Here is a 24,884-nt window from a genome sequence, read left to right as displayed (position 1 = left end):
AAGCGGCAAGCACCTTAGCCCCTCCAACAAAGCTTGCTCCCCGATGCATGTACACGTAGCTATTTGCCTTACCTGTATGTGTGGCTGGTTCGCATCAATATGGACACCTGGATTTTTGTTGATTGAAGATTTGGAAGCGTTTTGGCCAGTGACAGGCTGACTGTTGAGATGAAGGGCTGCCGAGATGCTCTGTAAGACACTATCCGGTGTCAGCTCTGGCCCAATACCTGTACAACATCAACACAAAATTGGTGACAGTGTGACTGACTAGTTGATGGATATGGGAAACACTGTACATTATCATTAATTTCAAGTTATCGTATGAGAATTATCAAGGCTAGAAATCTCTGTCTCACAAAAGTAACAAAAACACAGACAACAAACCACCCAGACAATACATGTACTGTAAGTTCCACAGTACATGTCTCACAGTCAAATTAAAAATGTGAATAAATGCTCTTCATATGCGAAAAGACTGAGGTACTGAAAGTTTCCATACCAATTCTTGCATACTTCCTATAATAATGCAGACGATCAAGCATGAATAATCAGCTGTGGACAAGCTCTGTAGGGCTGTAAATATGTATGCTACCACAGCCCTGTCTTTTTTTTTTTTTTTTTTTTTTTTTGATTGGTGTTTTACGCCGTACTCAAGAATATTTCACTTATACGACGGCGGCCAGCATTATGGTGGGTGGAAACCGGGCAGAGCCCGGGGGAAACCCACAACCATCCGCAGGTTGCTGGCAGGCCTTCTCACGTACGGCCGCCAGCATGAGCTGGACTTGAACTCACAGCGACCGCATTGGTGAGCGACTCCTGGGTCATTACGCTGCGCTAGCGCTTTAACCGACTGAGCCACGGAGGCCCCCAGCCCTGTCTTGTTCCATGAGATTACTTTGAACACCTCTGTACAATGTACTTCCAATCCAATCTTCAATGGGTCGATGCTGAGGCCATTAAAAAGCATCTGTCCTTACTCATGAACATGGCTGTAGGGATTACTCATAGTGAGAGCAGAGATTCTCCTGTGTTATCACTGACTCATGCACTTGATAACTGACATACAAGCACAACTTGAGTATAGACTCACCATGAATGGATTTAGGAAGTTGCAGTGAGAGCAGAGATTCTCCTGTGTTATCACTGACTCATGCACTCAACAACTGACATACAAGCACAACTCAAGTGTAGACTCACCATGAATGGATTTAGGAAGTTGCAGTGAGAGCAGAGATTCTTCTGAGTTATCACTGACCCATGCACTTGATAACTGACATACAAGCACAACTTGAGTATAGACTCACCATGAATGGATTTAGGAAGTTGCAGTGAGAGCAGAGATTCTCCTGTGTTATCACTGACTCATGCACTCAACAACTGACATACAAGCACAACTCAAGTGTAGACTCACCATGAATGGATTTAGGAAGTTGCAGTGAGAGCAGAGATTCTCCTGTGTTATCACTGACTCATGCACTTGATAACTGACATACAAGCACAACTTGAGTATAGACTCACCATGAATGGATTTAGGAAGTTGCAGTGAGAGCAGAGATTCTCCTGTGTTATCACTGACTCATGCACTCAACAACTGACATACAAGCACAACTCAAGTGTAGACTCACCATGAATGGATTTAGGAAGTTGCAGTGAGAGCAGAGATTCTTCTGAGTTATCACTGACCCATGCACTTGATAACTGACATACAAGCACAACTTGAGTATAGACTCACCATGAATGGATTTAGGAAGTTGCAGTGAGAGCAGAGATTCTCCTGTGTTATCACTGACTCATGCACTCAACAACTGACATACAAGCACAACTCAAGTGTAGACTCACCATGAATGGATTTAGGAAGTTGCAGTGAGAGCAGAGATTCTCCTGTGTTATCACTGACTCATGCACTTGATAACTGACATACAAGCACAACTTGAGTATAGACTCACCATGAATGGATTTAGGAAGTTGCAGTGAGAGCAGAGATTCTCCTGTGTTATCACTGACTCATGCACTCAACAACTGACATACAAGCACAACTCAAGTGTAGACTCACCATGAATGGATTTAGGAAGTTGCAGTGAGAGCAGAGATTCTTCTGAGTTATCACTGACCCATGCACTTGATAACTGACATAGAAGCACAACTCAAGTATAGACTCACCATGAATGGATTTAGGAAGTTGCAGTGAGAGCAGAGATTCTTCTGAGTTATCACTGACCCATGCACTTGATAACTGACATACAAGCACAACTTGAGTATAGACTCACCATGAATGGATTTAGGAAGTTGCAGTGAGAGCAGAGATTCTCCTGTGTTATCACTGACTCATGCACTCAACAACTGACATACAAGCACAACTCAAGTGTAGACTCACCATGAATGGATTTAGGAAGTTGCAGTGAGAGCAGAGATTCTCCTGTGTTATCACTGACTCATGCACTTGATAACTGACATACAAGCACAACTTGAGTATAGACTCACCATGAATGGATTTAGGAAGTTGCAGTGAGAGCAGAGATTCTCCTGTGTTATCACTGACTCATGCACTCAACAACTGACATACAAGCACAACTCAAGTGTAGACTCACCATGAATGGATTTAGGAAGTTGCAGTGAGAGCAGAGATTCTTCTGAGTTATCACTGACCCATGCACTTGATAACTGACATAGAAGCACAACTCAAGTATAGACTCACCATGAATGGATTTAGGAAGTTGCAGTGAGAGCAGAGATTCTCCTGTGTTATCACTGACTCATACACACAACAACTGACATACAAGCACATCTCAAGTGTAGACTCACCATGAATGGATTTAGGAAGTTGAAGGGAGAGCAGAGATTCTCCTGTGTTATCACTGGCCCGCAAACCTTGTAAGCGCTTCTCCCAGAACAGCTGAAACATGCCAACAAGTACACTTTTCATCAAGACCTCGTCCATCCAGGACCACCTACCCGCGATTATGAATATTTTCATATTTCACATTAGCTTCCCAACATTCAGCCTTAGTTTATAAATATAAAATCAATGGTGCAAGACAGATCATTATGACAAATCAATGGCTTGAAAGCAATTTTCAGTATGAACACAAGAAATAAAGTGACATATTTCCACAAAAACTTTTTAAGGTTCTGCACTTTGTCCAGATAAAAGGTATTTTTTTAATAAATTTGTCATTTTGACATCTGCTAAGGTGACACCAATCTTATTTCGTGTTTTATGGGCAATCTGACACTAAAATATCTAAAACTTGAATATAAAAAACCTAAAAACCTACATTTTTATTTTGATTGACACACATTTTTTTTGATTTTCCTGTTTTTTAAATATTTATTGATCAAATAAACATGAATTTAAGACAAAAAAAATTTCTGGGAAAGTCCACATTTCTCAAAAAGAAGATATTTGTCAGTTATTTTTTTTTTTTTATACCTCTTTCAGCCAAAGAGAAAGAGAGTCATTTCTGCCGGTAAAACAAAAATATAAACTGGTGTGGTCTAACGCAAGATTCAATTGTTCTAATCAAGGTCAGGCTGAGAGTGGTTTTCGACCTTGACATGACCTCTGCCCACCTGTCTGGGTTGATTCTCCTGAGACCCCTGTTTGAGGTCTGACTTAGTCTTCCCCTCGGGGCGCGTTCTCACCACAGTTACAGGCTGTTTGAAGATAGAGGCAGTCTGACGTATGGGCAGAGCCAGTGTAGTGTCGTGACAAATCCCTGCAAGATCACACACAGCAATGCCATTGGTTAAGTCTTTGCTAATATTCAAGAATGTTCAGTGTAACAGCTTGTCAACTAGACAAAGGGAAGCAAAACAGAACAAAAAATAAATGAATGAAAAATGTAACGAGAAACAAAACTGGAGTGATAAGCATGACTGGGCTACATTTAGAACCTAAAGGTTTCATAGATGATAATAAAAAAAAAACATATATATGTATATATATATATATATATATATATATATATATATATATATATATATATATATAGCAGGTACATGTAAACACAGACGTGCACATAATCTTACAGAAGCAATCATTGAAAAATATAAAATATTATTGTTACATAAACATTTAGCTTCTAGCATGGTCCAAGACCCATTTTTTTCAACAAGATAATTAATACCAGAAACTGTACATACAATTTTCATCATTAGTGTTGATACTTCCTGATAATCCAGATGCAAACACCATTTAGAGTTAGAGATAAACAGTTAATGTGATAGTGCGCAGATTTTTATGCAAAATTAGAGTGCACAGGAGAAGGGTCACAGAATGGCATAAATGAAACCATGTTAGAAGGTCTAGTTTTGGGACAGAATGAACGAATGATCTGTGTTTACCCTCACCCTTAATGACCATTCATCCAAACAGAATAAAGCTTCTATTATTGCTGTTTTTTTTTTTCGTTTTGTGTTGTTTTTTTTAAATGTTATGTTCGCCTGGCACCAGTTGATTTCTAAAACATGTGAAAATGCCCTGAACTTATAATACTTCAATTGTACATAAGTTCTATTATTACATTAACCACTGTAGGTATATTTAAACCAACTCTAATGCACAAGTACATATTTAAACTAATTTCATCTTGTTTAAAAAAAAACATTTAGTATGCGAGCAAAGCATGCATATAGTGAATCCAAGAAAAAAAAGCTAAACATAAACACTCTTAATTACGTGCAGATGCCAGCTGAAATATTTGCAAAAAAAAGTAGTGAGGAAAGAACACACAAATGTGTAACACACATATGTTACATGTATTAGTATGAAGGTGAACGGAAATATAGATGTTGCCAGTGAATTCTGCCATATACAGGGAGCACAATTTTATGAAAGATTTTAACAATGAACAATTTAACGGTTCTGTTTATACACACAAAATATTTTTTCACCAAGCTCAACATCAGCACAATGCAGAAGTATATACGCTATTTGTGGGGCTCTGTGGGGTAATGTTTATGTATAAATTCACAAGCATAGCCCAATCTGCTAGTATATCCTTCCCTTCTGCTGTCCTCACTCTAATGATCTGTACATTGTTCAACTAGTTGCCCAAGTGGTGTTTCTGCACCTGATATACAGTGTGGTCAGTTTTAGTGATATGCTTCACATTGCAATCACCTTGCAAACGTGCCCTGGACAAACTCCTCTCTAGATACAGGACTTGCACAGCTCATTGAGCCAACACTGAATGTCCTTGTTAATCGCTCGGCAATATGCAGAGAGAGACAGGTACGAAAGGAGAATAAGTTCCGAGAATTGCTAAACGATTATCCAGGATATTCAAACATGGTGAGTAAATTACACACGATGCTTGTAGACATTTTCTGGAGAAGTTTTGGTCCAGTGCACGTTTGTCAGCGGCAGCACATCACTAAACTGACCAGATCGGGCGCAGAAAAGAACAGCAATTACAGACAACTGAGTCACAATGTCATACCTTACATTTTGACACATTTTTGACACAAAATTATGCCACACTGTATCTACATATGGCTGAATATGCAACATCACACCGTGCATAATACATTAGATTTAATCATTACTGGCAAATTTGGGATGAGGAATTTATGGGAAACACACGGTGGCTCCATACAGTTTGCCTGTCAGTTACGCACGTGGGGTGAGGCAGGGTGTTCAGGTGGGGGGTGGTGAAGGGATAGCATCTCAGGGTGGAGTAAAAAGAGATAGAGCACGGGACAATACTCTAGGGAACAAACTAATGTAGTCTTTGGATTCTTACCATCTTGTCAGCTGTGTATTACATGTATTTACCACTGGCTTAATGATTTTCTTTTTTTTTTTTTCGTTGTCAAGAATATTTCACTTCTACAACAGCTGCCAGCATTATGGTGGAAGAAAACCCACAATCTTTAGCAGGCTGCTTTCAGACCTTACAAACGACATACACCAGCTTCATGAATTAAATGTAGAAATATTGCGCAATGTATTACTCAAAATTGCTCATAGGGCATATGGGAATAGAAAACACTTTAAACTGTTTCCGGTCTTGAAATAAATACATGGTACATGGAGCTTCTTGAATGAAAATTTGCACTTTTGTATAAGAAGTTTTGTTCAAGCAAATCCAAGAAAGAAATTATATGTATACTTTATTTCTTCATTCTTTAAGCATGTTTGCAAGGTGTTAATTCAAGCATATTCTGAAGGCATTATTCTGTGACGAAAGATAAAATTACACTTTTAGTGAAGCCCAGAAACTGGACAATCCAACCAATGTAGTTTTGTTTCCAAAATCAAATGAAAAATGCACATAAGCTGCACTGAAAGGTTGCAGAATTGGGGGTACCAACAGCTTATAGGCTAGTTCCAAATTCAGGTGAACCAAAAGTACATATACAAGATCAAAATAAATTGCAAAACACTACCTTTATTCATCTGCATTTGCTTTCTGTTTCTATCATATGTTTTCTTTTTCTATCATTTGTTTTCCGTTTCTATCATTTGTTTTCTGTTTCTATCATATGTTTCATATTAATAAACACCAAAAAATTTGAACAGATCTGTTGTTTGTGACTTGTCAAATCGACGAAGGGAAAGCAGAAACAGAAAGAATTCAGTAAAAAAATGTGGACGTGATCTTAATATCAAAACAAACAGAAATTCAGAAAATCTGCAACATGTGAAACAAAATAATCAGAATACAGCTTAAGAGCTTAAGTGTTTAAATGAAGGCAAACAAAAATTACCTGAAAAATTGGAGGTTTTTCTGCCTAGAAACAAAGGTAGGGAGGAGGAAATAGCAAGGCTCTCATGCTTTATAATTTCATTTCTTCATTTATGTTCGCAAGCATTATTTCTGGTCACCTGATTTACAGACACCTATCTATATAAACCATGGTGAAGAGTCAATGTAAGGGAGGCAACTCACACCAGACAGTACAACCATGCATCTCTAGCCTGGGATAAAAGAATTTTACTGTACCAAGAGTTAAAATGTATTTGTGTACTTCAAACAATGCAAACAGCATAAATGTTGAATACACTTATTATCTCCCATCTCTTTTTTTTTTAATGAAAATCTCAATAAAATTTTCTCAATCTGTAAATAAGTGTGATTGCTAACTGAAAATTAACTGAATTCTGCAAGTTAGGTCGCTGAGAACACAAGGGTTGGTTAGCATTTGTTAGCCATTACCATTTGGAAGCAAAGCCCCTTATCAAAGCACTGGGCATTCCCTAGAACTACACTAGAAGCTGAAATCTGGCAAGACTTTGTTAAATGAATATGCACAAGTGTCCATGATCCCAGCAGTATTAGTACACGCATCACCCCCAAACACCCTTTTCCACCATGCTCACCCCAAAAATGCAAACTGAGTCGTAAGACAAACCTCTGGCGTGGTCATATACAGTTCCTCTGTGCCGCTTACTTTTGCGCAGAGCGCTGTGAATTGTCTTCCCAGATCGGAAATCAAAGGCGCTCAAGTCCAACAGTTCTCCCAGATAACGTGACAACTGAGGTTTGCTTCGGATCTTCTTGCCATCAGGACTGAGAAAAAGAAAAATATATAAGGTTAGGCAAAGCTGCCTAGTTTTAATATTTTTAGAAAATGTTGAAAGGGCCTCACTTGATTGTTTTTCCAAGGAAGACTGCTTCTGAAGAAAATATATGCAGCGAAAATTTATTTATTTATCTATTTGGTTAGTGTTTTACCCATACTCAAGAATATTTCACTTATTAATGGTGGGAGATGGAATAAAGAAACCCCTGACCATCTGCATGTTGCTGCAGACCTTTCCACGTATGGTCGGAGAGGAAGCCAGCATGCGCTGGACTTGAATTCACCACAACTGCATCTGCGAGAGGCTCATGGATCATTGCATCGTGCTGGCAGGTTAACCACCTCGGCCATGGAGGCCCCTGCAGCTAAAATAAAGCTCCTTTGATTTACCCCTATGAGTTTCAATCCTTTTGTATCATAAACTTACTTAAATTAACCCATTTCCTGTATAACACCATGCTGAAAATGTTTTCCACTTAAAGGATACATGAAACTTTCTTAATATATGCGGTTTAGAATGTCTCCCTAACTGAATATATGAAGAAACAAAAAAATTCCCAGATTTCTTCCCAGGGTGTAAAAGTGGATTTTAAGTAGAGTTATCATAAGACTCTAGTTGTGCATCTGGAAATTAAGTAACCTGCACTTGTGGCATCAACTGTGACAGCTGTGAAAACAATTGTGTTTGGGAAAAGCCAGCATGTCATGCATGCGGAGTGCTTAACCTGGTCAGGCTAAGCTCTCAAGTGCATCACTGACATTGTTTCCTCAAATTTTTGACAACTGGTGGAAAGTATGCTTAAAGTAGAGGGCTAAACAACAGAAAATATGTATCAAAAACAAATTAATTTTTGTGAGGAGGGGGGGAGGGAAGTCACCTTCTTCACATCCCATAATCTTTTTTTAGAGTTCCTTTTCACGAATGATTTAAGGTTAAATATCAGTCAGTTTTATGTAAAAATGATACTAGAGTGCCAGAAGTAACAAGCGCTGAAGACTTTCAAAAAATAATTATTTGTTGGGCTTCCAAGCTTCGCTTAGAGGACTACTGTTCTCACTACAGATCATTTTTCTTCTCCTCTGACAACTGTTTTTTCCTTCTGCGAGATAACTTCCTGTCACAGCTGTTAACTTTCTACACAGTTTCATTTACCAAATCACTTGGGCTACCAGCTGGAGTATCAAACTTTACCCACCTGTGACCCACTTTTCGGCCATATTGGAGAAGTATGGAAATCTAGAAAAAATTTCTTCTCCAGAACTGCCTATTTGATAGCAATGAAAATTGATATGCATGTACAAGACTACTGGGGGTATTGATAATTACCCCCAGTATTGATAAAGGATTGATAATTTTATGCAAATTGGTCGAGAAATGTGGAAGCTCGCTGTTGGTCGTTTTAGTCACATGATGACCTACTGTTGAATTTTGAAAAAAACAAGATAGCAATCAGATGTAGTTTGACCTGCTGAAGACAATCATGGTTTTAGTTCTTTCCTACAATGTGTAGTTTTCTTTAAATTGCAATTAAAGCTCGTTTTAGTGTCATTTTTCAAATGTCAAGTGACAGGATACCGCAAAAGCTATGAAGCTGAAAATTGGTCAGTAGATAGATCAACTAAATATCTTCATTTCTGACTGGTAGGACCACAGGGCTACAAGTGATAGTTTTGCCATTCAAATGTGTTAAAAACTTGTTATTTTTATTCACAGCCAGCTCGTAAAATTGCAATATCTCCAAAACCGGTAAAGGTAGCAAAAATAAACTTGGCATTTTAAAAAACAAACATATGAAGCAGCTCTTGACATTTTGGGCAGTTTGACCAGTCACGTCAACTAGCAGCCATTTTGAATTTTATTGATAAGCTTAAACCATCCTTTTTCAGAAAGGGCTACTGATCTTTAGACGAAATTTCACTTGCATGTTTCAGGTGGATTGCTGTGCCTATATTGTCAAAAAACTTTTTGTTTGGTATGCAAGTTATGCTGTAACTGACCAATGAAATTAGCTATAAAGTAGGTCAAGTCTAAAAACTGCATAAAATGCTTAAAAACACACTGTTTAGTAGTCTTGACGTCAGGATTACAGATCTGTCACAATTATTTTGTACTTGGTATAGTTTTCAGGTTATGACAACAAAACCATCAAAAATATGAAGTATGACTCAAACTCACCCACCCGCCCCCAGCGTACATACATACCAAAATGGACAAAATCTCCCATTCAAATAACACGAGAGCTTCATGTTAAGACTGCATGAAACACGTTCACTGTAGAGTGCTGGCTACAGGGTGTGAATTCTAATTCTGTCTGGCCAGGGGGAGCAGTAGATCAAAGGAATAATCTTTCTAAACATGTGGCCCAGTACTGTTATTTGAGAGCAATGTTTTTTTCTTTTTACTGCACTTCACCATAGCCTCAATGAACATCACCCATAGCACTCACCGGTTCAAATACAGTTTATTCCTGCCAATCTTTTGTTCCCTTTTTTTCTTCAATTATCATGAATTTACCAGACTATCGGTCCTCTCAACCTGGGGTCCAAGTCCAGTCTACTCCGTACCAATCTTACCAAATTCATTTTGGAGTTAAGTATGGACACTATGGTTCATTTGTGAAGATCATGATGACAGGTATTGCTGAAATAGTTTTGTTTTAAATGAAAATATGAGATCTGGTTTCAGAAGAACATAGAACTGATTTGAATGGTCTGTGGTGGAGAAAGTGGAAAGTTTTAGCAAGTGGACGCTAAAGGTTGGGTGTACAAACCACATGAAAGCCATATAACTGCCGGCAGTTATAGTTTACATCGAAAACAGAAAATATAAAAAACTTTACAGGAGAAAGGGTCAACAATAACATTTTAGTATTGCCCTTTTCTTTGGGTATGAAGACATATTTTAAATATTTGGAGAAAAGCTGACCAACGTCCACACTTAAAAGTTACAAGAGCCACATTTACATTTCAGATGGCCGCTATTTTCTCAATCAAAATGTAACAAGATACGGGAGCTGGGTCTTAATTTTCGCACTAAGCGCTACGCTTAAACCCTACTAGTGGTATGTGTGCTACTTAAAGTGCCTGTTTCATTGAAATTCTGCCTTAGAAATCATATCCCCATTGGCAGCAACTTGTAGTACAAATAATGAAACTGAAAATGTCAATCAGAAAGTGTTATTTTGATATGTTACCATTTTATTGACACTGAAAAGCTGCTGCAGCCACAAACGTCAATGGGCACTGTCCAGACCGGGAGCTAATTTGACCATGGCTGGTCTGCTGTGGCGAGTGCAGTAATGTGCAGACTAGAGTGTGAATGTGGCTTAGTCATACAACAAGAGTTTTGGCCACCCTTTTTTTTTCCCAGTTTAACACCAGGGTTCGATATTACAGTTGACTTGTCAGACATGTCCAGCAAAAAGTGGTTTTGTGCGTAAAATTTTATGTGCAGTTGTCCAGTAGAATATTTGGCGATGACAATTTGCACATACATGAAACTTTGCTACTTTGATCAGTTTCCCACACTGGCATTCAAGTGGATTCATAGTGGGGTCTTTAGCTCGTGAGAAAACATTAAATGACTTCAAAATATCACTTCATCGGAAAATTGCATTTCCATAAAATGTACCAGACTTCCTGTACGAGATTTTCCTTGTTACGAAAATAGATTACCCTGATCCAGTGGCTTTTCACTGAGCAAAGAGATGCAAGGCAAGGGGTTTCATGTGAACAGGAGTGCGACTCTAAGAATATGGTACTCGTTGGCAATGAAAATTATTGATCGCTCAAAACGACCAGCCTACATAAATTCGGGTTTACCAAGCAATCTACTAATGGATCAATAATTCGATGTTACTGCAAGACAGGAGACATTCTTCAACAAATTACGCTGTGTCAAAATGAAAGCGCTTTGCCATCGATCAGTGTTATTGTGGTCATTATTCTAATATTAGATAAAAGTGCTGACTATGTCTAGCCTCTAGCAAATTCATCCAATAAGATGGCTATAACTTCCCTCCCCTAATCCCCCTTCCCAGATTCATTTTACATGAGTGTTACAGTTGTCTAGCCCTTATGGCCTTTGACCTTCATCTTACTTCTGGGAGTAGAACACTAGTAACACACCTTTTATCCAAAACCTAAACACAGAATAAATTATCACCGAAACAACAACAACGCTTGTGAACGATTTCCTGCATCGTGGAACACAAACCTAAAGTAATACACGTCTGTTTTTCCAGCAGAGAGGCCAGATTTTCGCACAACTTCTTCGCGCTTCCATCCTGTGGGCAATCCGACACAATCACTTCGACGCTTTTCGGACATCATTTTGGGTAACAATGTCTTTCTTCCTCTTCGATTAAACCGGAAGTTTTGACGATTATTAATGGCGTAATGAGTAAACAGTCTCACGATATAGTTCTAAAAGATATAGGGCCATTTTAATGAGAAAATATCTATTTCCACTGAAAATTTATGTGCATTATCTAAGAAAATTGTGCTGTAACAGCTTAAAGTCGTGATTTTATGAATTTATTTTTGAAATAGAGTAGTGCATACAAATCCATAACCACTACTGATAACTCATTGTAATATAATTTACGGAATCGGACGCTTTGAGATTATTTTCGCACGTAGGCTCCAAGAACTCAAAATTGTTTCCAACAAAAAAGCAACAACATCAACTGGAAGTCTTTCCAATCGCACTCTCTTCATTGTGTACATGACTGGTAGATCATATTGTGTTCAAGCTTTAACCGATACCGCTACGTTAATCTTAGCTGTATGTATACATCATCAAATTGTATTTATTTGGTTTCATGCAAAGTATAGTCAACGCACAGCTGGCATGTTGGCGAGACCACACAAACATTACCTAACTGTAAATGGACATAGAAAATCGGTTAGCAGTTAATTTTTAAACATTAAACAGAATGATTCCGACTTCAGACAGAACATTCGTGATCAGGAACTATAAAAAATTGGATGTTGAACGGAACTTGGTTCATTGCTTTCATAACTGCACTTATGTATAGACGTTAATATATTTCAGTTGCAACTACAACCAGTTTGGGTAGAGATAAATTAAATGACTGTTTTAAATGACAAGGTTATATGGGTATATTGGCAATGTATAACTTCCAGTCAACCACACGATTTTAACATGTAACGCAACTGTTCAAATGCCATCAACGCAGTCAGGGTAGGTGGAAGTTTAGAAAAGTTTCTAAGCTTGTCACTGCCATTCACGCTCTATGTACATCTTATTTATAAGCAATTCCTCTTAAAATTGGTTATGGAAGCCACATCCTACTACACTGTATGTACCACCCCATGCCATCCGGGTATGTCAAGACATATATAGGACGCCATCCTATTCTCGACTTTAACAATCAGTTAGAACAGTTCAAACTGATGAAAATGGACTGTTCCTAAAATTCAGTATTGGTACTTAATTAGGGGCTTTAACTTAATCAACATAACACGACTTTCACATGATACCTGGGACTAATATATTATTCCCAGAGGATACAGAGATTTGCAATGCAGTACCAAATTATATTTCGACATACGACAGCTGTCGCGCATCTTTAATCGCGCGAAAGTAGTTTAAGGTGAAGAAAACCTAAAATTGATGCCAAAAATCGGACCAAAGATCGTGAAACTTATTTGCAAATATGGTCTTTAATATTTTTATGCGATATTCCCTTTCAGAAGAAAAAAAAGTATTTTAAAATATTTTTGTATGGTGGGTATGTGGTAGGCCTACCACCTTTTGGTGTTTATCGTTGTTGCATATAATAATGATAAGGATGTGGTGTTGTCTAATGTCTGAAAACATGTGCATTTAATCTGAATTATGATAATATTTATGAATATATTAAAAATATAAATAATTAACACACTGGCTAACTGAAAAAACCAAATTCTATCACAAATATATTTATTAAACATGTGCTACATCTATAGATAACATTATTGCGCTTCGTGGCAAATATATAGGTGGCCCCAAATACCGACCATAAACATTATTTTCAAGTGTTTTTTTTTTCTCTGTTTAAAAAAATCGAAAAGAAAATGTAATTATATAATTTTAATGTTTTCTCGACCTTAAATGATTTTGATATACACTTCTGGTTTCGATATAGCTGTTACTGTGATTCGTCAGACTTTAGTTACCATTAGTAAACAGACCATGACTGGAGACTTTTATTTTTGTAAAATATGTTAATTTTCTAAATCTGCTTGTGAGGGATAGGAAGAGCTGAAAAACATAAACATGAGAGCTAATAGGAAAACTGTCATTTCGACGTTGTTGTATGGAGAGTGAACGAAGATTATGAGAGAAAAAATACTCAGAAAATAGTCATGAAGGCTACTTCAAAATTTTGATGTAGGGGCCTTTGTATTGATTTAATCCTGGTCAACATTTTTTTCTCTTTATTGAAGTGTTGTGTTTGATGAAGGTGATTACCTTACTGAAGATTTGTCCATCATCACTTCAGTTTTTAGTATCTAATTTCATTATCTTTGCTGTGTGAGACTTTTCGGCAGTTCTTCACTATGAAAATCCATTTTCGACTCCATTCCTGTTTTGCAATTTGCAAGTACTAATATTACTACGCTCCTCAAAAGCAGTTCCATTTCCGGTTGTCTGCTCGTCGTTCCCGGGAAATTCTTGGGTTTGTCATTTTACTCAAATTCTTCGCTTCCTCAGGTTATACTTGATTGAAATTATTTGTCTGGCTTTGAATTTTTCTTTTTAATGGTTGAGTAAGGGGTATGGGATTATGGAGTGGGTGCAGGCTGTTATAGTTACAAGTACAAGTGACAGGACACTGACATATAGCCGTATCTTGACTCAAATGACAGGAAAGCTTTTCAAAAAATTTAAAAAAAGGTCATGTCTATTAACAGTTAAACGTTTTTAGAGTTCAACGTTATCCCTGTTTTATTCAGCGATGTACGTATTTAATTGCTAACATGATGTGTAGCCTTATGTAATGTAGCCTAGTCAATAAATCGGCAGTTAACAGCCGAGAGAACATCCATAGTAAATTCCTGCCATGGGCTGAAGTCAGGTGAATTTCACCTATACCCTGGCGGCAATGGGGTGCACAAGACGTCCACGCTAAAGATGGTGAGTGGTCCTTGTGTGTGAGTAGATATACTAAGGCAAAGCCATGCTTAGACCGGATTTTGGGTGGTTAGCTTGTAGATCAGTCGGACAGGACTTAATTTAGTATATAGAGCCCTAGCTGTGTAGGGCTGTGACTACATATACTATCATAGCCCTGTCTTGTTCCATAAGCTTACCTTGAAACCTGCTGGGCACCAAATAATTTGTCTGTCCGTAGTGACCGTCGTTTCGGCTATCAGTTCCAGGTAGATGTTCCCATGCGTCATCACTAGTAGACACAGGGTCTTTGCTGGTCTGTCTGCCATATCTTTCACATTGTTACATTGCGGTAAAGATGTGAGTACAACCTTTTCTTATAAATATGTGTCATATGTCATTTCCATTAAGTAAAATTTACTTAATATCACATGATTACATTATGTACACATTACATAATGATGGTAAAATATATTTTTGTATTCTACTTGATACACAAGTCATTTGTTATTTCTAATGTGCTCCCAGGGTCAAACACAATGACATTTTGCTTTATACTGTACAAAGATTTATAAGTAATTTTTTTGCAGTATAATTTTACACTGTAATTTGGTAATTTCAAACTTCTTAATGTCTGAATATTTTAGCCCAACATATGCTACGAAAAGGGTGACCAAATTAGAAAGCTGTATTTGTTCTGACTCTGCATTGATCATTCTCATTCTCCATCTCATTTCCTCCACCTTCATTGGCTCTGGCTTGACAACCTTTCCATCATGTTACTTTCAACATTAAATCATAATTTAAACTGGATTTTCAGAGATATAAAGCTTGTGCTACAATTATAACAACACATAACTATGTTGTAATTGAAATCTCATAAATTTTATAGACCTAGCCAAGCTGGTGACAGCAACCATGACTGAGAGTGAAGGAGGAATCTTCAATGGTTTGACTGCCTGGTTTTCTACAAGTGTTAGAAAGAAGAGGCGTAAGATCTGGGGTGAGTATTTATGCGTCGTCATTAGACAGTTCACGGTATTCAGATTTTATAGCACAATGCTCCCTTCATAGGACAATCTCCTTCACCATATATTACCATACCTTCTCAATAATTACAGATACTCACTTATTGAGACACAAGAATGGAACATGGATGATTGCCATTTGATCTTTGAAATAATAATGCTGCCTTGCATATGTGGATAAAACCCCCATGACGATAAAGCATACATGTCGAGCTGAAGGCAGACTTTCCATTTATTACAGATGACATGTCTACTTTGGTAAAAACATGACATAGATCTGACAGTGGAGTCTCAATGACAAGAGGGAGTTGGGGTGGGGGGGGGGGATTGGGCTACACTCTTTTTAGATTAATTTTCAAAAGATAGTTTGCAACATATTACCGCAGTCATTTCAAGAAAGAGTTAGTAATACATGTATATTCATATATATTCATATTCATACATGTATATTCATATATTTATGTCATTAAATTAGCTGAACCGGGCTTTAAACTTTACCATACAAATGCCTTAAAAACCCACTCATATACGTACCAGACGACCTTGAGAGAATATTTAGCTCTGAGGAGTATGTTTTGCCGTAAATGGCATCGGTAATTTCACAGAAAATACATAAACAATGTTTGCTCAGAAAACAAAGTTCAGGTGGTTAGATCCAACTGTAAATATGAAAGGCCTGATTTCCCAGTTCACTGACAAGAATACAAACCATGTAGATTTCATCAAACATGTGCAGGTCTAAGACATGCCTTACATACCATTTGTTCAGTGTCCTTATGAATGTCTAAATTAAAGAGAAATCCCCATTTGTATTTATCTACTAATCACTATAAAAGTATGCTCATAAGTTATGAATGATGCACGGCAAGACATGGCCTCAGTAACTACATTGCTAGGTATATCAACACCCATCCCTCGGAAACCTCTCCATTTATTCGCACTTCAATTAAACTGAAGTATCTTGACAAACTCTTCAGTTGAATGTGAGTGATACAAAATATGCAATGTGTATGTGGATTACAAAAATCAAAACCTCATGCACCTGTTACAGGTACTGGTTTTACAAATTACTACCAGATAATAAACTCACAACAAAAAGCATGATTAAAATGTTATAGAAATTCACAGCTTTTATATATCCTGCTGATAATATACTTTTAAGGAGCTTTCCCAAATCATTGGCAGGCTTACAGGTACATGAAATGGCTAATGAATGAACGATTACCTACTGTGAAAAAAATTTTGAACCAGGTTTTATTTTCAATATGGCAATAAAAACATGGCTTGAGCAGCAGGAGCCCACACAAGACGCCTCTGGTCACATCAAAAAGTCCTAGAAATTGGTATTCTTAATTAGATTCCAAGCCAAGATTTCCTCATAGTTTGACAATTCACATTACACAATACAGAATTTATTACTGAGTATTGAATGCTGTATTATGACACCAGCCGGTAGGCTATAAAACCTCCTCAACTGTCCAAGCCTGGTATGCCAGGAAACATGCATGTCTGTTTCTGACGTAGGCCTGTATGCGTAAAGTATCTCACCAAATATCAAGGGCGATATTATGGGCTCAGAAATATTGTGAAATAAGTAAGTAGCTGTGTATATATGTCAGACTCTGCCAAGCTTTGATTTTCTTGAAAGGTTTGTGTCGAATCGTGTCGCTGTTGTCGTTGTTTCTCCAGAATTATTTCTAACGTGCGTTTGTGTAGTCTTTTACTGCCTGACAGTTTACACAAGGATGTTTAAAATAATTTTTTTTTTAGATAGTCTTTGTGTAAGTTGCAAATGCCACTAGTTGTTATGAATGACAAATAATTAGCTTTCAAATTTCGAGAACTACATGTTTTGACAACATGTCATGTTATCCAACAAGAGATTCTATTGGCTCACATTCAGTTGAACACAGCTAATAAATACGTCACAAATGCAATGTACCCATATGTTACAAGTGAAAATTCTGAAAACGTAGTTAATATAGATCTACAAATGTAAGCAGAGTTTTAACCAACATTGGCATGATTGGAAAACAGCTGACCAATCACACAAAAAGTTTAATCTTTTCAAAATGCGGCAGTGTCTCTCCCTGTCTTGCCAAGCTGGTGAGGCTCACTGAGGTGTGATGGAGATGTGAACTACTGTCACTGTTCAACTACCAGTAATCCCCTATTCCCCACAGAGACTGTACGACTTCAGACAACAACCCCTGCAAGGCATCATGGTGTACATTTCCTAAAAATGCGTCTGAAGTTGTTGAGAATGTTTTGACAGGGGAATGCTGGTTGGTGCAGAACAAAATTACCATGTAAATACCCTTACAATTTTGTCAGTAATGTGAATATTGATTGGATTTATTTATTTGATTGGTGTTTGATGCCGTAATCAAGAATATTTCACTTATACGACGTCGTCCAGCATTATGGTGGGAGGAAACCAAATAGATCCCGGGGGAAACCCACGACCCTCCGCAGGTTGCTGGCAGACCTTCCCACTTACAGCGGAGAGGAAGACAGCAAGAGGTGGACATGAACACATAGGGACCTCATTGGTGAGAGGCTCCTGGGTGATTATGCTGCGCTAGTGCGCTAACCAACTGAGCTGTGGAGGCCTGTAATAATGTGCATAGCTGAAAGATATTCCCTTATGTCCCTTATGCACCAAATGAAAACTGATTTCAAGCTTGTACATGTACCATATCACTCCCTTTACCATGGCAACTTGATATGCAATGATGGTTGTTGAGAAAACTCATCCTGTCATCAAGTGCTGTGATATTATGTCGTACAACATTGCTAATGTATATCTGCATTCTTTCATGATAAGTAAATTGAAATGCATTTTTGTGGGCAAGCTTCAGTTTTAGTGCCCTTTTCTTTGATAGTCTCATTTATGTTTCAGAAAAGGAGGGAGGGGAGGTAACTCCTTTTGACACAGCTGAGTTCTTCTTCAGTGAAAATGCTGAGGCTGAGGACACAGAATGGTAAGTACCACTTCTGGTAAGGGCTAATTGTGGTCCAGCTTATTTAGAGCTGCCTGTTTTCTTCCCACCACAATTCTGCCCATCCACGTATAAGTGAAATATTCTTGGGTACAGTGTAAAACAACAAATGAAATAAAAAAAAAATTATTTGGAGTTAGGAGGTAATTTTGAATGTTGCTCAGATCATGGGTCTAGTCATTTCTTACAGATGTATGTATAGTTGAGCACTATGTGAAGATGCCAGGAAAAGAAAATCTGAATTCTTAAAAGTTCATATTTGGATCAAAGGAGTTAAAATTCTGAATTCTAGATGCCTTTGCTTTTAAACCTGACTGTAGTTATATCTAAATGGACAGACTAAGAGTACCTTTTATTAAAAGTGTTATGATTATACAAATCATAAATCATGGCTGTCGTAATTAAGCTGACAATGAATAAGTGAGACATGTTAAGGATGTTAAGTGTTCAGGATAGTTGATTTAAATGAATTTATTTCCCAGAATATCATATATTATGTCAACTTCTTCCTAGGAAATAGTGAACTTGATCAAAATATTGTTTCCTTCCATCTGTAGATGTCACACAGGTGAATATACATGTAATTTATGTGAAGTGAATTTACAGAAGTGAAGATAAATGTGTAAGAGTGCCAAAATCATGAGTTATTTCGATATCACATGTTCTTTTAGGATATACAAAAGTGATGACTATGAAAGGGACCATATCTCCGTGTTTCACTCCATGTATATAGAGAAGTGTAAAAGCATGGGCAGCACAGCTGATGTTAAGCTGGGGGACTACTTCTTGCCTCCTGCTGATATTCAGGAATGTGAGTACTTCTTGAGATCCAGACATTTGAATGAATACATACTCAAGATCACTTTGCACCACACCAATTAAAGATTTTGTTTTACAGGCAGACTAAATGTTTTATCAATGTCATAGGAGGGTATAAATATAAATAAAACGGAAAAATCATGTTACTTGTGGGAAATGTGGATTGTCCCAACACTTGTTCCTGTTAAAAGCATATTTACTGGAGCACAAAGCCTAGAAAAAAGGAAAATCATAAAAAAGCATACAGATCAGCTAAAATGAAATAGATTTAAATTCTATTTTTCATTCCAGTTTTGGATTTTTGAGTGTTGGCTCACCTGTAAAACTTAAAATAAAGTTGGTGTCAGCTTACTTTGGCAGATATCTTGATTTAAGAACTTCCAGTATATGAAAACAATTTCCTGTTGTATTGCTTATACACATAATTTGTTGATTTGATATTTTTGTAGTGACTACATGGAGATGACATAACATATCTTTCTTGTTTTGATCTTGTAAAGAACTTGGCTGATTTCTTGCAGTGGCCCGGAAACAAGTACACTACAAATGGGAGATTGATGAGCCAGCAGACCAGGAAGAGGTTGTGTCAGATTCAGAGGGTCGTGTAGGCTCACCGGTGAAGAGAAGGTCCACAAGCCACAAGGTAATTCAAACGCCTTACAATTGTGTGCAGCTTTAATATCTGTGAGAACTTCCATAGCGTTCTGAAATTTCCTTAGTGGGCAATCCCTAGCCGAGCTAGCTAGAGCTCAATTGACTCTTGTTCATGGATATCTGATTAAGAAAATTTCAGATAGGAAAGGTTACAGAGGCTCTTAGAGTGGATAAGAAATACCCACCATTTTGGGAAGGAACCTCAGTACGAAGTTGTAACGTGTGTGACGTTGCCTGAGTTAAGGTTGATTCCACAAAAGTTTCTAGGATAACGAGCGGTTTCGTTGGTACACATAACTCTGTCTGTCAGTTGAACGATTTTTTCACCTGTCTTTAACATAGGCCACTCACCAAACAAGGCGATTAAATGACATTCAGTTGTTTATAAGATATAACACCTGCTACAAAATTGCTTTAACTTCAACATAAAAAAAGAAGGTGATGAATAGTTTGATTAAAAAAGTATAAATTGTGATAGATCTGTGGAAGTGGCCTCTATATAGGTCTCTTATATCTTATTGATGATTCTGTTTCACCAACCCTGCTAGGCAGCTCAAACTCATGTTGACCAATCAGGTCATGTGTTTGAATCCAGTTCTGACTGGTTGGGCTTGTCAGGTACCTGGCAAAGGTTGGTGGTTTACTGTGGTTTCTGCCACCCGTATCCCAGACAGCTGTCATGGATGAGAAAAATTGTTAAGCTTAGCATCAAGCGCTAGCTAATCAATCAAACAAATGTGGTTTTTGAATTCCCATCTTCCAACATGCAGGTGCAAAAGGGTGGAAGGTTTAGAATTACCAGATTCGCTGTACAGCAGAAGAATACTGGAACCCTTTTGAAAATGATTGCTGTCCTGTTGATTGTAAGAAGAGAACTCAGCTCAGAATGACATACAATGCCAGTGAAACCAGTGAATATATTTTTATAAAAGCAATTTATAAATGATTTCTGTATGTAGTGGAAATATATACGTAATGCATCTTGTGATGTACAGTGTATTCACACTTGAGAAATATAGTGAAATTTTCATCCATTTTTTGTACCTTTTAAAGTTAGTAATCTGATACTTTTTTAGTAATATTTCTATTATATGAATAAACCTGATGGTTGTGGGTTTCCCTCGAGGCTCTTCTCGGTCTCCTCCCACCATAATGCTGGCCACCGTCATATAAGTTAAGTATTCTTGAGTACGGCATAAAACACCAGTCAAATAAATAAATGTTTTATGTATGTCTTGATTAAACCACATTTTCAAACGCCTATTCTCATGCATGGTTGAGGTTTAGACAAATGGCTATAATATTTGTGTATGTTGTTACAGGGTACAGAACATCAGAATGCTCCTGGCTCCTGTTCATGTGCAGGTAAAATAGTAAACTTTTTTGTCTGTATAGCATTGCCTCTTGGGTTTTTGTGGCATTAGCACTTTGAGCACAAGACAAGAAGAAGTGATACCTTTCAGAGTAAAAATTACTGCTGAACAAATGACAGTCTACACCATATGCAGATTGCTTACTGAATTCAGATCAACTTTGATTTACACGATCCAATCCATCTCATGTTCAGAGTAACACGAAAACGTATTCTAAACAGATTCTGATTTGTTTTGTGTTACCAAGTTTTGTTCAGTTTCATGTGTGTTAATTGTTGGACCAAATACTACATTTAGCTGACAGTGACTTTAGCTGGCTTATTGTCCTAGAGGACTCATTAAGGCACTTACCAATGAAGCAGCAAGGTTTACGTGTTCTGTTACAGCTTTAAGTCTTCAGGATTTGTTCTATGCATGTGTACATAGTAAAGGGCTGTAATTTACTGCAGGCACATAGTTGACCACATACCTGACTTTGTGCAAATGAAAAATTCTTCAATATGATATTAAACACCAGTCCAACAAAAAAAAAAATGCAGTGGCACTGGTTTTGTAGGATCAGGTGGCAGTATGTGATCTGATTCATTTATTTGATGGGTGTTCTACGCTGTACCCAAGAATATTTCACTTATACAGCGGCAACCAGCATTGCGGTGGGAGGAGTCGGGGGAGAACCTGGGGGAAGCTCACGACCACCTGCAGGTTTCTTGCAGACAGGTAGGTGTATATGTCAAGCCTGAATTGTGTCGTGCACAAATGTGCAGTGGGCATTTCTTGTGTATATTTATAATGCATGGATATCGACACCAAAATGGATTTACGAGGACACATACACTCCAGTAGATTATACTTTAGGCAGTAATACGAATGAAACAATGTTTAAGCCTTCACTGGATCATTCTAATGCACTCAAGTTGTTCTCCTCCCAACCATGCAGTCACCCTCGCACCGGTGAAGTGACAAGATCAAACCTCACTGGTTTGTTTGCAACTTAATTTACATTAGGTGATTTACCCGGGTCGCTCAGGTTTTTTGCACCCGTAACCTGACTGCTGTCTTGTAATTGAAACATTTTTCTGATGGTTAGATTAAACATGGTACTGTGCCAAGGGTGGAGGAAACCTGAGCATGTTGAGTAAATAGCTGCCCTAGGCAGTGGACCAGACAAACCTCCTGACGTGGCGCTGCAGCCAGACTAGCAATCCTAGATTTGAGTTTGCTACATGTACATCCTTTGTCAGTGGATGATCCGCTTATGCAAGACACAGTTTTGAGCCAGGCAGGAAAACTGCATGCATTCTTTTTATAAGTCAGGCCCCTCAAATTGTAACCAGTTCTTAATTTGCTCAGTTCTTCTAGTTAGTAGTTCCGTTTTTCAAAATTGTGTGTTACAGGTGCTGAGAAAGTACCAAAATATGAAGGACCTTTGACAGAATTTCAACCTGGCAAAAATGGCAACGAAGTGTTTTGTGTATTAAGGTGACAAGACAAATGTGATGGAAAGTGTATTTGTTACTGATCATATGCATCAGCTACACAAGTGTACTATGGAAGTGGGGAAGAAGTGCCACTCCGTTGGTGTATTTGTTTGTACATCGTCCACTGGTGGTATACATGCCTTTTGTTCCCTTCACAGAAGTTGCCTGTGGATGCAACTACATGTTTGTGTGGTTTAAGGAGTACATATCAGGAGATTTGAATATGCATGCAATGCACTGATGAACTACTAGTATCAATCAGTGATCAGAAGATCCAGCGCTATAGATGGTGCAGTCATTATCTTGTGCAACATGGTTTACTCTCACCTGGACTTCGTGATGTCTTTGATGTGTTTATTATACATGTAATATATTGAGTGATACACCAGTGAGCATAGATTTAGCCAGAATTTTAAGTCATGCCATCACATTTCCAATTTTCTCCTATTTTTCCTATCTCTGGCATGTTAATTTGTAAAATTGGGCCTCTCAAAGACACTGAGACACCCCTCAGTGAGTACCTTCCAGTTACACGTTGCTGTCTGTTGATTTACCTGTATAATTAAGAATGTACCTGAACTTTTAAGACAGTGTTATACAATATCTTTGTTTATGAAATGCTGTTATTCAGATAACTGAGGCCTGAAATACAAAATTATATCCTGACTGAGACAAAATTTTGAGCCTGTGTTAAAAGAATAATACAACATCAAACATGGTTCTTTACTATACATAGCTCAAGACATTAGTAGGCCTTCAGATCTGAGGAATGGTATCACACTCTGGCCCACACCTGTGCACTCCTGAAACAATATATGGACATGCGAATAAAAACGTGTAGCACACTCCAAACTCTGGAGAGCATGGATTTAGGTGTGCATAGTACCCTCCTAGTCTAATACAAGGTGTGTTACACATCTTCCTGCAACTCAGCTCTGTTAACAACCTTGCAAACAGTGGGTCATGGAATATTACACATCTTCGTGCAACTCAACTCTGTTAACAACCTTGCAAACAGTGGGTCATGGGATATTACACATCTTCATGCAACTCAACTCTGTTAACAACCTTGCAAACAGTCGGTCATGGGGTGTTACACATCTTCATGCAACTCAACTCTGTTAACAACCTTGCAAACAGTTGGTCATGGGGTGTTACACATCTTCATGCAACTCTAACTTTGTTAACAACCTTGCAAACAGTGGGTCATGGCCAAGTGGTTATGTCTTTTTGTCGTCACGACACGATAAATGGGTTCAATCTTGGCTTTGAACAGTATTTTTTTGTATTCACCCACCGTCCTTGAGTGTTGGACGATTGTGACAAAGGTGGAGGACACTTACATGACTGTTTCAGGTTGTGCAGTCTAAGCTTCGTTGAGAACTTGTCTTCCAACAATATGTTGTGCATACATGTACCTGAATGTCACTTGAGGAAGTTTGTAAGTACATGTAACTTGCCTATTTAATTTCCATGGTTTCCTCCATCTATAAAGTCATCTGCCACTGTATAAGTGCAAAGTTCTTCAGTTTGACATTAAACTATAATCAGATATATTAATAGAGATCATTATGCAAATCGGCAATAACTTATGTCATCAGGGTTTACAGGCTGTTTGGGACATGTCATGGTGATCATCACAACACAGTTACCATGCCGACATTTTGTCTCACAATGAACACAAATCTGATCAGGCTGCATTTTTTAAATTTGCATCAAAAATTTATCCACTTGAATGTTTCCATACATTTGATTAAATCACAAGTAAATTAAAACTTGTGTGTAAATTGTAACTTCCTTCATCAGATTTTTTGGTGGTGTTGATAAACTATTTATCTAATTGAAGATGTTGAATGTTAATTCTAGCTGTGAATAATTTA

The 24,884-nt window shown here is 37.8% G+C and overlaps 2 protein-coding genes across 4 annotated transcripts in view; one reads left to right on the top strand and one right to left on the bottom strand.

Moving 5' to 3' along the window:
* The window catches only part of LOC135472730 (methyl-CpG-binding domain protein 2-like), a 32,026-nt gene extending 20,133 nt beyond the window's left edge, over positions 1–11,893 (bottom strand). Inside the window, exons 1-6 of one of the 3 annotated variants that reach the window (XM_064752379.1) lie at positions 11,747–11,893; positions 7,360–7,517; positions 6,715–6,738; positions 3,574–3,719; positions 2,806–2,896; positions 73–227 (exon numbers count right to left, since the gene is read on the bottom strand). In XM_064752379.1, coding sequence (XP_064608449.1) covers positions 73–227; positions 2,806–2,896; positions 3,574–3,719; positions 6,715–6,738; positions 7,360–7,517; positions 11,747–11,862 — 690 coding nt within the window. In that variant the 5' untranslated portion in view covers positions 11,863–11,893. The remainder of the gene's footprint in view (positions 1–72; positions 228–2,805; positions 2,897–3,573; positions 3,720–6,714; positions 6,739–7,359; positions 7,518–11,746) is intronic. The other 2 variants (XM_064752380.1, XM_064752381.1) reach the window with 2 other exon arrangements.
* Positions 11,894–15,543: 3,650 nt separating this feature from the next.
* Positions 15,544–24,043, top strand: LOC135472641 (telomere repeats-binding bouquet formation protein 2-like). Its single transcript, XM_064752245.1, has 6 exons — positions 15,544–15,653; positions 18,581–18,662; positions 19,352–19,491; positions 20,021–20,142; positions 21,476–21,518; positions 22,921–24,043. The coding sequence occupies exons 1-6, from the start codon at positions 15,569–15,571 to the stop codon at positions 23,007–23,009; spliced, it is 561 nt and encodes a 186-aa protein (XP_064608315.1). The 5' UTR covers positions 15,544–15,568; the 3' UTR covers positions 23,010–24,043.
* Positions 24,044–24,884: the final 841 nt, after the last annotated feature.

Source organism: Liolophura sinensis, chromosome 8 (genome assembly GCF_032854445.1).
Source record: "Liolophura sinensis isolate JHLJ2023 chromosome 8, CUHK_Ljap_v2, whole genome shotgun sequence".
Lineage (NCBI taxonomy): Eukaryota > Metazoa > Mollusca > Polyplacophora > Chitonida > Chitonidae > Liolophura > Liolophura sinensis.
The sequence above is the reverse complement of the archived record's forward strand: the minus strand, read 5'-3'. Positions and strand labels throughout refer to the sequence as shown.

Excerpts from the sequence above, each read along its gene's own strand:
- LOC135472641 (XM_064752245.1), top strand. The coding sequence starts at position 15,569 with ATGACTGAGAGTGAAGGAGGAATCTTCAATGGTTTGACTGCCTGGTTT. Across the intron at positions 15,654-18,580 it reads GAAGAGGCGTAAGATCTGGG|AAAAGGAGGGAGGGGAGGTA; the intron begins GTGAGTATTTAT and ends TTTATGTTTCAG. Across the intron at positions 18,663-19,351 it reads GAGGCTGAGGACACAGAATG|GATATACAAAAGTGATGACT; the intron begins GTAAGTACCACT and ends ATGTTCTTTTAG.